Here is a 13,947-nt window from a genome sequence, read left to right as displayed (position 1 = left end):
ACAAGATGCCATCCCTAGGTGAAGGCTGGAAGCTATCAGTGGCCATTGAAAAGAGAGGCCGTTCCCATCCAACTTCAGGAAGTCAGACAGCCATGAAGACATGTATGACAAACAACACTCAATGGACTCAAGAGTTTGTTGGGTTTGTGGAGGGAAAGGGTGTTTGTTGGTTTGTGTTATAGAGTGTGTGTGTGTGTGTGTGTGTGTGTGTGTGTGTGTGTGTGTGTGTGATATAATGGTAATTAAAGAAGAAGAGGTCATGAATTTGAGAGAGGCACAGGGCAGGAATTGAAATGGGGAGAAGGATGGGGTAGAGATTATATACAAAGAATAGCAATGTATGAAATTCTCAAAAAATTTAAAAAATTAAGTTATAAAAGAAGAAAAGCCCAACAAACTGAGTTTAATTCCAGGATCCACATGGTGGAAAAACAGCTGAGTCTCACAAGTTATCTTCCGACCTCCACATGCACACTGTCATGTATACACACACACACACAGACAGACAGAAAGAGAGAGAGAGAGAGAGAGAGAGATTAATAAATAGATAAATAAATAAACAAAAGTTAAAAGGGCTTTTAAATGTTGACTGTTGGGTGGGTCTGGGTTCCTGTATTGTACCAAGCCACTCATTAAAAATGGCAATATCCAACAAATTAAGAAGAATAAAACATTAATATAAGCCAAATATCAATGAACTTCAAAGACATGTGAAGGGAAAGAATGAAGGTCACATGCTTTATAGCTGTCTACTTTATAATTTATACAACATACACAGCACATTTCGTACCACGTGGACAAGTCTATGACTACCTACTTTATAAATTATATAACATACACTGCATATTATGGACCACGTGGACAAGTCTATGACTACCTACTTTATAATTTATATAACATACACTGAATATTACATGGACAAGTCTATGACTATCCACTTTATAACTTACACAACATACACAGCACAGTGTATACCATGTGGACAAGTCTAGAGACACAGCCTGCAGACCCATAGCCTGGCACCAGTCCGGGAGCAAGAAAAAGGCATAAAGGAAACCAGTGGCCATGGTTACAGTGACCATAGTTACACGGGAGTAGACATTTACTAAAGTTAAATTGTACAATGGATTGTCAAAACTTGAACAGCTGTCATACATTTGAACTGTTAAGTCTCGCTCATTTAAATTTTTTATTTTTATTAATACCCACCATGGGTTTTTGGTTTTTTGTTTTTGTTTTTTTTTGTTGTTGTTGTTTTGTTTTGTTTTTTGGGTTTTTTTTTTTTTGTTTTTTTTTTTTTTGTTTTTTGGTTTTTTTTTGTTTGTTTGTTTTGTTTTTTTGTTTTTTGCTCCAGCTGGCCTGGAACTTTTGAACTTGCTCTGTAGACCAGGATCACCTTAAACTCACAGAGCTCTACATGACTTTGCTACCCAAGTACTGGGAGTGAAAACTTTTGACCCTACTTTTGAAAAAAGAAAAGTTAAAAAAAGAAACAAAGAAAAGACCTCAGTCTACTAGGTTTTAATACTTACATGAACTGTGTGCCAATTTTAAGGTTGAAGTGGGAAAGACACAGCAACCTGAGATCTGCTTGCAGTGACGGCAAGAAGGACTCGGGCTTTTCTTTAAGGCCGGCCCCTGGGAGCCTAGCCATGCTCCAGTGAGCATATGGGAAACACAAATTGGACCTTTTTTCTTTTCTTCTTTTTTTTTTGTGGGTGGGGGGTTCAGAAGGAAGGGGGTGGGAGGATGGGTGGGGTCTGGGGGGGCTAGGATTCGAGAGTGATCAGGGTGCACGATGTGAAATTCCCAAAGAGTCAATAAAAATATTCCCCGAGGGGCCTAGGATTCCGCACTGGACAGACAACACCAGGTTACGAGGGAGCAGAGATGCTGAGGAACAATGTGTCCCAGAGGACCTGGTGTCAGGATGAGGGAGAAGTGCAGCAGACACCTCACACTGTATTTCCCTTCCTGGCACTCGCCAGAGGTTTCAGGAGTTTGGTGGACAGGTCAATAGCTACCTGAACTACAGAATTACCTTCCCCGTGGTCATGATGAGGGTCTTACCTGCTCCTCTGGAGCTCCCCTTCCCTTCTGTCAGAAGCATTTGCAATTTCTTTTCGGAAGTCTGCAACAATCAGTCGAGTTTGGTTGACAAAGATCTAGGTGATAACTGAAGAAAAACCATTGTGCATGTCTTCAAACTGGGGACGACTTGGACAGATCAGTCTCGCCCCTTGGGGTATGGTCTTAGATGAAAGAGAGCATTTTTATGCCACTATGACCCTGACTTAGTGCTATAGTATCAGAAGATAAATATAAAATGTTTGAAATCTTACAGGGACCTTAATGGAACAAAAGAAACATAAACGATTTAAGCCACCACCACCCCAAACACTAGTTCCTCTGTCATCTCTGTATTCTTGAAGAAAACTGTCAAGGATTATCCTAGGAAAGAAAGTTCATCCAATGGCTTGGACTCTGTGGAAGCGATATAAGTAAAACTCGCTGGTATATCTCACATGTACAGAAACAATTACAAACCAAGCCGTAATCAGTCTCAGCATTCTTCATAGGAAGAATTAACACGACAGGGTCCATTCTGTAATCACCACATTGAGGAGAAAGACACAGGGATCCATCCAGTTAAAAAAGATGTGTCCACATTCAAGTCCACACAGCTAGATAAGTACGCATACAGGATCTGGGCACTGTCCCTTGTCACTCAGCTCAGAAGTGTCATAGTGTGACAGACTCATTTAAGAGATAAATGTAAAAGGAATAAAAACCATGCCTTTGATGTTTTAGAGTGGGGTGGAGACAAGCTTCACCTTTCCCAGTCAACGTTTAGCTCAAGTTCATTTGAGTTGCATTAGACTCTTCCTAGGAAAACTTTTTTGACCATGGTCATCTTTGCAATCAGACTAAAAGAGAAATGAACTTACTTAGCGATATGAAGAGAAGTTTAGTATCTGCATAACATTTTAGCTTAAAACAACACTAACTTTATCTAACATATGTCAGAGTTACCAGCTCAACAGCCCCCAGCCATCAAGCAACTGTGTTTGCCTGTGAAGAAACCCTTCAGCACTTGGCATATTTTATGACTGAATTGATCTAACCCATGTCTATGTCCACATAGGGCCTGTGTGGTGCTCTCAAATGTTCTGATAAAGAATTTCTGAATTCTTCCACTAATAATTCTTGAAAATTGACTTAAACTCTTAACTAGAGAATGGGCCTCCTCACTCTGCAAATGTCAGGGATGGGGGGGTCTGTGGAGCTCTCCTCTTCATAGACCATGAGTCTGGTTGTACAGTTCTTCATCACAAGACTCCTCACAAAACATAGCCAAAGCACATGAAACCCGAGGTCTGTTGTTGCTACTGTCTCGTTGTCAGTGGAATAAGAGCTACAGAAAAGTCATAATCTTATCTCGATATTTAATTGATTGTTAAGCTAGAAACAGTAAAAAATCATTTCAGGAGTTCTCATTTCTAAAGATAAATTCTACAGGCTTCATTCCTAGAGTTAACTTGCTGAAGCCGTGACTGCTCATCTCACTGTATTTGGTTTTAGAAAGGTTTAGAGAGGTTTTAGAAAGTAATGAGGTCACAAGGGTGCATCCCTCCCATTGGCCTGGTCTTCTATGAGTAAGAGCTCCTATATCTTCCTCTATCTTTCTGCCCCTCTGTTTGCATTCAGGGGGAAGAGCATCAAGGGAACACATTATACGAGTGACAACCTACAAGTCAGGAAAAGAACCCTGACTAGAACAAACTGTGCTGGTTGTCTGATCTTGGACTTCCAGCCTACAGAATTATGAGAAAATAAAATCTTCATTCTGCACTCAACCTGGTCTTACTAAATCAGTAAACTTCTGTCAAACTTTGGAAATGAATTAGAAAAAATTTTCAAAAATGTTTCACCTATCCTATCTTGTAGTATACCTGATACATGAATATATTAATATTAACTTAAACAGTGATGCAGAAAGGTTTGATTAATGCCAATGGCTTTTATTAAGACAATTCAATAACTCACACGTTTGTATTGATCTACCCCTCAGGAACTAATTTTATAAAGGCATTTCTACTGAGGCAGGTAAGGCAGTGATCACAGTGTTACATGAGTTAACTATTTTATTCTACACATACATTAGCTGAGACCTTTTAATTAATTAATCTCCTCTCCTTTTTACAAGAGGTCCCCTGATCCTATGGTTTCCTTAAAGGCAAAGTACATTTTTGGAGACAGTTTGTTTTGGTTTTTTTGTTTTTTTTTTTGTTTGTTTGTTTGTTTGTTTTTTTTTAGCTTCTTTCTTACACTCTTCCTCTAGAAATACCTGGGGACTAATGAGTGTAAGCTTAACTTCCCACACAGGCGACACTTCCAAGAGTGTGACAAAGTCGAGAATTCAAACATGTCATGTTCCAGAACACCTGTGAGTCCACTCACTCTTTCATTTACTAACTCTTTATTAAGCCCGTGTTGTGCGTGGAGGCCCTGTTTTAGGTTCTGAGTACTCAAATAAGCCGGACACATCAAAACTCTGCACTTGTGAGATACTTGGTATAGTTGGAGAACAGGGAGAAGAGGAGACAGAATAACAAAGAAAAATTAAAAACAAGAATTATAGGACATGAGTTAATTTCAACTGAGGCCCCAACAGTCACGGTGGCTGTTAAAACCAGGCTCTGGCATTTGGTCAGGTAATATAGTATCTGCCTAGAATGGTGGCCACACCTATATACTGTATTTGGCCTCTGGGTGTTCCTGCTGCCCTATTGGCCACACCCTTCCCTCATTTTCATCCAATAGAATAAGCTAGAAGTGACCTGTGGCTTCCAAGGTTAACTGAAAGCCACTGACCCTCCCCCACCTCACTTGGGTCTTCTAACTGAAGCAAACTGTCTGACAAGACATTTAGCGCCCCCCTCCCCCGCACTGCCCAGTAGACAGGCTGAGTGGATGAGAAGCAAGCCACGCCCTGGTTCTTTTGCCCCCCCCCCCAGCTCTAACCTGCCGGAAGTGGAAGTACATGAAGAACTTGCTTTGGCATTCATCCCTAGACGACTCCAGCCCCACATGGCTCTGGCTACCTTAGTGTGTCGGCCCTAGGAGAGAAGTACAGATCTGATCCCTGTCTCCTCACAGCAGCAAGAGAAGTAAGAACAGCTTACATCATTGGTCCAGGACATGATCCATGAACAGATCTCTGGAAGATGAAGCCAGTAAACTAGGTGTTTCTTGTCTCTTTGCTTCGTTGTTCTCATCCAGGACTTTCAAATCTTACAAAGTTGTGATGAGAGTTAGAGGATCCAGAAAGTTCTACAACAGCACCTGGTATATGGCAGTAAGCTAGCAAACACTAGCGGCTCTCCTTTATTGTTGATGAGTAAAGTGGAATGATGGCCAGGCCAGTGAGATTGCTCTGTGGGTAAAGATATTTACTGTACAAGCCTGAAGACCTGAGTTCTAAGGCCAGAACCCAAGCTAAAGGGGGAGGAAAGAGCAAGCTCCATACTGTGGACCACATACATCAGAGCCACCCCACCCTGCATATTGAGTTCCAGGCTAGCCTGGGCTACACAGTTGAAATCTTGTCTTGGGAAAAAAATAGATGATGAATTTAAAATTGTCCCTGATTTGCATTCAGGGGAGTTCTTTTACAGAAGATTACACTTGAGATTTGTCCTAAAATAAACTCAGATATACAGAAAATCAGGCAAAAGCTCTCTGATCCAGCAAGGGACACAGACATGGCCAGTGTGATACAGAGTGAGGGAGGAAAAAAGTAAAAAGTCACACCAACTGTACACACACACACACACACACACACACACGTGTACACACATACACGCACACACATATGAGCACATGCACATGTGCACGAAATGTATGCACACCAACTGTACACACACTAATCCACATAGATGTGTACACATACACATACACTCACCCACATACATGTATACACATACATGCACATGTGCACACACATGCGTGCCCACCAACTGTACACACACTAATCCACATACATGTATACACACACTCACATACATGCACATGAGCACATTCATGCACCCCAACCATACACACACACACGTGCACATGCACACACATACACACTGAGGAAGTTGGATTCCACATCAGACATAGTAGGCAGCTTTGAGAGACTTTAATCAGAAGAGTGACTTGAGTCTCTGCTTGGAAATGGATTTGAAGAGGACAAAAACGGAAACAAAAAGACCTGTTAAGAGATCGCAGGGGCTAGAGAGAAAGCTCACTAAGGACACTGTCCTTGCAGAAGACCTGGGTTCAGATCCCAGCACCTGCGTGTTAATTCGCAACCATACTTTACTCCAGTTCTGGGGATCTAGCCCCTCTGCAAGGTGGCTTGGCTTTGTGGATGGGGTGACAAGACAAACCAGGAGACAGGCTTGATGGCAGGCACTAGCCATCTATTGCACAAGTATACCACGCACGTGCAAGCAAAAACACTAAAAGAAAATAATTCAAAAAGGAGAGAGGTTGATTACTGTACATCTAGAAATGACCCAGCCCAGGGTAGTAGAGTGCTCATGTGGCACACAGGAAACTGGGAGTCAGTTCCCAGCACGGTCCATGATGTTCAATGTCATATCAATGTTCATCGTTCATTGCCAAGAAAACAAGAATTAACTTGTGGGTTTTGTTTTAAGATACACAAGTGGCACTATTAGAAAGCGTGGCCTTGTTGGATTAGGTGTGGCCCTGTTGGAGTAGGTGTCTCACTGTGGGCGTGGACTTTAAGACCCCCATCCTAGCTGCCTGAAAGCCAGTGTTCTGCTAGCAGCCTTCAGATGAAGATGTAGAACTCTCAGCTCTTCCTGTCTGGATGCTGCCATGTTCCTGCCTTGATGATAATGGACTGAACCTCTGGACCTGTAAAAGCCAGCCCCAATGAAATATTGAACTTATTTTTTTAAAAAAAAGATACAAGACAGTAGTCACAGTCCACAACTTCATTGTGAACTGGAAAAGGCCCTGGAATACATTTTAATAGATATTTCATTTCATGTAGTAGCTTTTTTGTTTAATAATGACCAAAAAAAAAAAAAGAATTAAAATAAAAAAGAAAACAAAGTGTCCTGTGTGGTATGTCGCTCAGAAGTTCTTCTACAGTTTTCCCCTTCTTTCCTAACATTAAGCAGATGTAATAAAAATTATTTTAGTATTAGAAAACAGGATATTATCTAACTGTGTAAAGACTTTCCTCCAAACGTCTGGTTTTCATTCCATTGTTGCTCCCTAGAATAAACTCAGACCTTCGACTGCATGCATGGCCCGGGCTGCCTTCAATCCTGCATTAGGATTCAGAGCGGTGGCATAGGCTGTGATTCCAGTGCTCCAGAAGCAAAGGCAGGAAGCAGAGCACGCAACCTGGGAAGCATCGGGCATTCCAGGCTGGTCTGAGCTGCGCAGGGACCCATGGGGAGTAGCAGAAGGATGCTCTTCATTACACATCATATAGAATACGAAACATTCAGCCCAAGATTAACACTTAGATCCAATGAACCACAAAGAATCTTTAGTTATTACCATTGCCACTTGCCAACCATAAATCTTAGTGCTGTGGCAGCCCATCTACATACACTCCGTTGGTGATGGACAAGAGGGGAGGGTCAGAGGGTTGCAGGACACCTTCCAGCCCTGAGCCAGGAGTGAAAGAAAAGGACCAACACTTCAATTTAAACGAAGATTTCCCCCACGCCCCAGAACGTAAAGTTATGGCATAGAATTTAGTTCAAAAGAAGCCGGAGATGTTTTCCTTCCCATAAAAAAAGGAAACAAATCAGCTAAGTGAAACGGAATCAAATATGAACTTCCTGAAAGTGGACCAGCTGATAAAACAGGAGTGAAGTTCAAGGCACATTCCATGTCTAATCTTCATTTAACAACTTCTGCAGATAAATTTTCCTCAGCACTAAAATCTTTCAAAGACAGCCTTCCTAGCAAAACGTTTTGTTGGAAGTACATGATAAACTGGCCAGATGCCTACATGGGCTGCGGTTTAAAAGCAAGGTAAGGATGAATCTACCTCCGGCGTTCAAACCACGAGTCTTCTGCGGCGAAAGGACTACATTCAAAGCAATCCTCCAGCTCTTGTAAGGGTTAATTAACTTCCTCAAAGTGCTTTTCTTCTCACAGAATATGGTTTATATTTGGGGGGAACTTGGCAGAGCTTAAGTTACAGCCTAACTGATTTGCTCAGTGGAATCCAACCATCTTTCCCACCCCCCATTTGTCCCTCAGTGTTTATTAGCAGAGATAGATACAAAATTTAAGCGCGGGGCGGGGAGGGAGAAGTATTAATTTCCTTTCTTGAGAATTTGGCATCAAGATAGCTAACCGTCAGCCTTCTTCACATTATATTCCCAAACTGGTGGTCATTTCTTGTAAAAACTCAGGATCTCTCAAGCCTCGTTATCAATCCAGTATTCCTTCTCAGCCTGAATATGTCACTAGGAGATAAACGGACAAGAGACTTAATTATTGCTTACACTGCTCTAAAGAAAAATTAATTGCGGTCATAAAAAAAAAAAAAAAAAACCTAGGTTATGATAAAAGACTAGCTGTGCTCCCTTCCAGAAACTGTTAGTTTTAAGTTTGCAACACTGAAAAACAAAACAAAACAGAAGAAAACAGCAGCAGTCTTCAGAGGAATGCGTGCCTTCTGGGGCTGTCTCTGTCAACCCCTCCCCAAAAGGGTGAAAGGACGAAGGGTTAGGGCTCTGATAAAAATCGCTGCCGTATCTTAGCAATCTGGTATATAATAAGGCCTCAATCAATAGTCTTTATCAGCACCTCATTAGGATGACCTGTGGCCATTTTGCAGATGTCTCTGTTGGTGTTCTCTCTCTCTCTCTCTCTCTCTCTCTCTCTCTCTCTCTCTCTCTCTCTCTCTCTCTCTCTGTGTGTGTGTGTGTGTGTCTGTCTGTCTGTCTGTCTGTCTGTCTCTGTTGGTGTTTCTCTCTCTCTCTCTCTCTCTCTCTCTCTCTCTCTCTCTCTCTCTCTCTCTCTCTCAACTAGCAAGCTTGCTGGGTGCTCTCTTAAAGCCTTCAGCCCCTGCTGTGGTGCTGGTCCACTTGGGCATGAAGAAGACAAAGGCAACCTCGACTTGATATTTCTGTCATCCCTGCTGTGGGAAGAGTCCTTTCCTGGTTTATAACATCAATCACTCTTGCAATAAATCTTGGGAGTGGATGTGGTCATTTAAATCTCCACCTGCACAAACAACAGAAAGTAAGAGCTCATAAATCTCCACACTGGTGATTAACAAATTTTGGGTCCTCAAGAAAGATATTATGGGGGCGGGGAGAGGGTTCACTAATTCATTAATAGAGACTGATTTGCTGACAATCTGTTTAGTTTACGGCATAGGGGGAAAGCAAACAGATCTCTGCTAACAAAACAAAATCTTAGAGGCTAGTGAATTCTCAGCTGAGCCTGGATTAGAGACCCATATCTGAGTGTAGCAGAGAGGCTTGGACTCAGTCTGCCACCGAGAGTTACTCTTAGCTCCCAATCCTCAGTGTCTAATTGTAAGGCAACAAAATCTGGCAACGTTTAAAAAAAAAAGACCCATCTCATCTCCTGGCGTCTTGGCACAGCCTTCATTCAGTCCCTGGGTTCCTGTTCCCTCTGCTTTTCTTCTTAGTCCCCAGAAGACTGTATCATTCCCTGAGAAAGACGGTCCCAAGGATGGAAAAGGTCCTTTCTCCGAAGCCACCGTCCTATTCTGTGTTTTACTAAGCCAGCCCTCTATGAGGAACCCTGGTAACCCAGAGGATGGGAGGAGAAGAGAAAGAGCACATAAAGGGAATGTGCAGTCTTTACAGAAGCTGTCAGGCAAAGAGAGACTGCCAGGAGCTAGCTCTTTAAGACCGGAGGGAAGTGAATTTTATCTCACTGAGAAAAGATTCTCAGCTGGCAAAATATGTTCCACAAATCCATATGACCTCTCTCATCCCCTACCCATCCCCAGTCATACATACTGTATGTATGGCGTGGTGTGTGTGTGTGTGTGTGTGTGTGTGTGTGTGTGTCTACATGTGTTCAATAGTCAAATGTGTTCCTGTGCTCTAGCAGTTCCCTGATACCTTCAAAGTAACTGGATGATAATGGACTTTTTCTTATATTTCCTCCCTCCCTCCTTCCTTCCCTACCTTCCTTTTCTCCTGTAATTTCTCTCTAGTACTTCCTTTCCCAATTTACCTCAGGTAAATTTTAAACAGTAAAATGCATCTGGGTTAAAAATCGGCCCAGTGATCAGCATGTTCTTTTCAAACGTTTGGCTCGGTAAAATAAACCTCTCCTCGTCGTCGTAACAGACAGGACCTATGACTGCGATATTGTCCAGTACATGGTAACGCAATCTGGTAAAGCCCTGTAGTCTTAGGCGGTATTAACTAGGGGCCTTTGAATTTTGATTGCTGTTTCTTAAGAGAAGGAGTGACTGTGAGGTGTTTTAGGGGGAAAGGCCCACTAACAGCAAAGGATCTGGCCCTTTCTCTGTGTTCTCAGCAACAATTAGTTGGGATTCCCTCGGAGGAAAGGGGCCTTAGGAGATGAACCTAGGCAAGGGCTCTAAGTAGGGCTTACTCCTAGGCAGGCTTGTGTGGATCCGGAACATGCATGTTGCAATAGATTTCTGGAAACCTAGGTCGGTGCGTAAAGTCTCCTGAGCTTGTGAAAGGGGTCTAGGAAGTCTGCTGGGCCTAGCAGGCTCCTCCCCTGGGCTGCATGGATCCGCCTCTCTATTCCCCAGATAAATTCCTAGTGTCCACCAAATTCCCCGGCGCTCTTTCACTCTCTGTTAAGGCCAGGACTCCAGGGGTGGGGAGATAAAGCTCTAGTTTCCCTGTCGCGGGAATCCTTTTGGTCGTTTTCACAACTCTGTGAAGGGGAAGCTGTGAGACAAGGCTGCCAGATCCCATCTTGAAACCCAACACACAGAAGTGGCAACTCCGTACTTTAGAGACCCTTTCATTTCCGTTTCGGTGTCTCTCCCTCTCTCTCTCTCTCTCCCTCCTCCACCTCCTCTCTAAACATGTCCACTGGCTCCCTCAGCGATGTAGAAGACCTTCAAGAGGTGGAGATGCTGGACTGTGACTCCCTGAAAGTGGATTCCAACAAGGAGTTTGGAACTTCCAATGAGAGCACCGAGGAGGGTTCCAACTGCGAGAACGGGTCTCCACAGAAGGGTCGCGGTGGCCTGGGCAAGAGGAGGAAGGCGCCCACCAAGAAAAGCCCGCTGAGCGGGGTCAGCCAGGAGGGCAAGCAGGTCCAGCGCAACGCGGCCAATGCACGCGAGCGGGCCCGCATGCGGGTGCTGAGCAAGGCCTTCTCCAGGCTCAAGACCACCCTTCCCTGGGTGCCCCCGGACACCAAGCTCTCCAAGCTGGACACTCTCAGGCTGGCGTCCAGCTACATCGCGCACCTGAGGCAGATCCTGGCCAACGACAAGTACGAGAATGGTTACATTCACCCAGTCAACCTGGTGAGTCCTACTGCGCCTCTGGCTGGGTCTGGGGACACGGGGCGAGCACATGACACCTTAGCAACCGCCGCCCTAGCATCTCTGGGTACCTCAGCGAGGCCTCCACACAGCGCCCTGGCTCTCTGCACTGAGCGCTGCTAGCCCGCGAATGATTTGTGCAAGCTTTTGACGTGGCACCCCATTAAGGGATTTCCGAGGTTATTCAGTTGGCAAAGACCTGCGATCCCTGCGCAGGGTGCCAGCGTCATTTCCGCTGTCGTGAAACTGACAAGATGCTGGGCACCCACAAGACCTATCTTACTATGCCTCTTTTAGCTAAGAGCAAAACACCAGTTCCCCCTCCGATTCTTGTAAACATCCAAGTCTCTTCTGTCCCCCGGTATATTTAGGACTATTAAATGCAGACATATTTATGTTCTTCCACCTCCTAACTGTTCATGCAAATCTCCCTTGCTACTTAAATATTCTATGCTTGGCTAAGTAGATTACCATTTTAAATCCCAGAAATTTCAGCCACCATCAACGCAATCGGTAAACCCACTCAGGTCTTACTTTACTGGACAATATAGCAGCCATGGCTCCTACCAGTTACAATGAATGAGCCTAATTTTTGAAATGCAAATGTTGATTGCTGAACCGATATTCTCAGAGGTATTTTACTGTTTTAAATTGTTTTTAACTTCCTTTTTTGTTTGATTTCATTTTAAAACGTGCAGGCTCTAAAGAAAACCACCACCTTACTAGGACTTTTGTTTACATATGATAAGGATTAGATATCCTTTCCGGCCAGCACTTACAAAGAAGCTTGAGATGTGTTCTCCCTCAGTTGGTCTCAGGAGTTGGGGGAGGGATGCTAAAACACATTTTGCCAGGAAAAAAATATTTTCCTTCCAAATAAAAAGGGTTGGGTTTGTTGTTGTTGTGATAAGCAGCGGTTTTTAGAATCTAAAACTAGAATGAGATTATCGATTAGAACATTTATAATTGCTGCCACCTTCACCTTTAAATATTAAAAAAGAAAAAAGCTTGAATTTATTTTGTTATCTAACAGCCCAGAGAAAGGAATAAGAAAGATTGGAAAGGAAAGAAGCGAGTTTTGCTTTCTCGCTAGTAGGAGGATCCCAAATAAAATTTCCCAGTACCTTTTATAAGTGCACACCCTCCTCGGGGATACTACTAACTTAAAATTGTGGTCATAGCTAGGATTGCACTGCGAGATAAATGGAAGTCAATAAAAACCAGGATGTTGGACCAGAGCCTCCATAGACCCGCAGTTGGGTACTTAGGGGCCAGGGTCCTCCCCACCCGCCCTGCTAAGACTCCTGGAATATCTGCCTCAGGGTTGTGTCTGGGCTTGTTTTTAGGGTTCCAGTTAGAACCGGAAAAAGGAGACCTGTTTTGCCCTTGTTCTAAAAGCCCACCATCACCACCACCAACATCAGCCATCACAACCACCACCTGGGGCTGCTAGCATTACCCTGCCAGACACTAATAGCCTAGAAAGTTACAAACCCACGGCCTCCTTGTCCTAGCCTGCCTGCATGCGGCGCCTCCGGTGACTAAGGGCTCTGTGTGGCCCCCTCCCCATGTTCAAGTCGACTTACTCCCTCCACCCTCTTCTATCTTGCAGACGTGGCCCTTTATGGTGGCCGGCAAACCCGAGAGTGACCTGAAGGAAGTGGTGACCGCGAGCCGCCTGTGTGGAACCACCGCATCCTGACCTTGGAGGTGTGAGTCTGGGAAACGTGCGCTCCGAGGGCAGTGGGCCGGTGAGGGTGACGACCCCTGCCCTCCCCTCCCCGTCTCTGCTGCCGCCTTGCATCGCTCCTCTCCCTATCCCACCCCGCAAGAACACTTAGCTGCGACGAGGAGATTCGTTTCCAAACCAAAGGAGACCAACTGTACTTACAGATTCCCATCTATTTAACTTGATTAACTTCTGCCCTGAATGACTGTGAACCTGGCTGGTCCAAGTGCAATATGTAATTATATATAGTATATATAAATAGATAATAAGAGCCTATCAATGTGTATCTTTTGTACAATATGTTGTAAAATGTAGATCATAGAATAGCTGACTTTGACAGTCACATTTATAAAATAAGTCACTCAAAGAAATATATTTTTTTCAAACAGGTTTTGCTATTTCCGAAAATAAATCTTTCTTTATATTGCTAAAAAAAATGGGTGTGATTTCTTTTTCAAAAACATTGTGACGAACGATGGAAACTTTGGGGACGTTTAATGATTAAAAAGTAGTTGTTTTAACGTTTAGCCCAAACTCCTCGAAAATAATTAACTCTGATTCCAACTAGGAAAAGACAAGTCATGTTTCCTACTGAAAACTTGAAGAGTTCTTCCCAGTTATTTTAAGCTCACTAAAGATTTTTATAGCTGTA

The 13,947-nt window shown here is 43.6% G+C and overlaps 1 protein-coding gene across 1 annotated transcript; it reads left to right on the top strand.

The window, feature by feature from the left end:
• Positions 1–10,853: 10,853 nt before the first annotated feature.
• Tcf21 (transcription factor 21) lies at positions 10,854–13,732 on the top strand. Its single transcript, XM_032896362.1, has 2 exons — positions 10,854–11,548; positions 13,179–13,732. The coding sequence occupies exons 1-2, from the start codon at positions 11,099–11,101 to the stop codon at positions 13,266–13,268; spliced, it is 540 nt and encodes a 179-aa protein (XP_032752253.1). The 5' UTR covers positions 10,854–11,098; the 3' UTR covers positions 13,269–13,732.
• The last annotated feature ends 215 nt before the right edge of the window (positions 13,733–13,947 follow it).

This window comes from Rattus rattus, chromosome 2, assembly GCF_011064425.1.
Source record: "Rattus rattus isolate New Zealand chromosome 2, Rrattus_CSIRO_v1, whole genome shotgun sequence".
Lineage (NCBI taxonomy): Eukaryota > Metazoa > Chordata > Mammalia > Rodentia > Muridae > Rattus > Rattus rattus.
The sequence above is the reverse complement of the archived record's forward strand: the minus strand, read 5'-3'. Positions and strand labels throughout refer to the sequence as shown.

Bases quoted from the DNA above. Each gene is read 5' to 3' on its own strand.
- Tcf21 (XM_032896362.1), top strand. From the start codon at position 11,099: ATGTCCACTGGCTCCCTCAGCGATGTAGAAGACCTTCAAGAGGTGGAG. The intron at 11,549-13,178 runs GTGAGTCCTACT...TCTATCTTGCAG, and splicing joins ACATTCACCCAGTCAACCTG to ACGTGGCCCTTTATGGTGGC.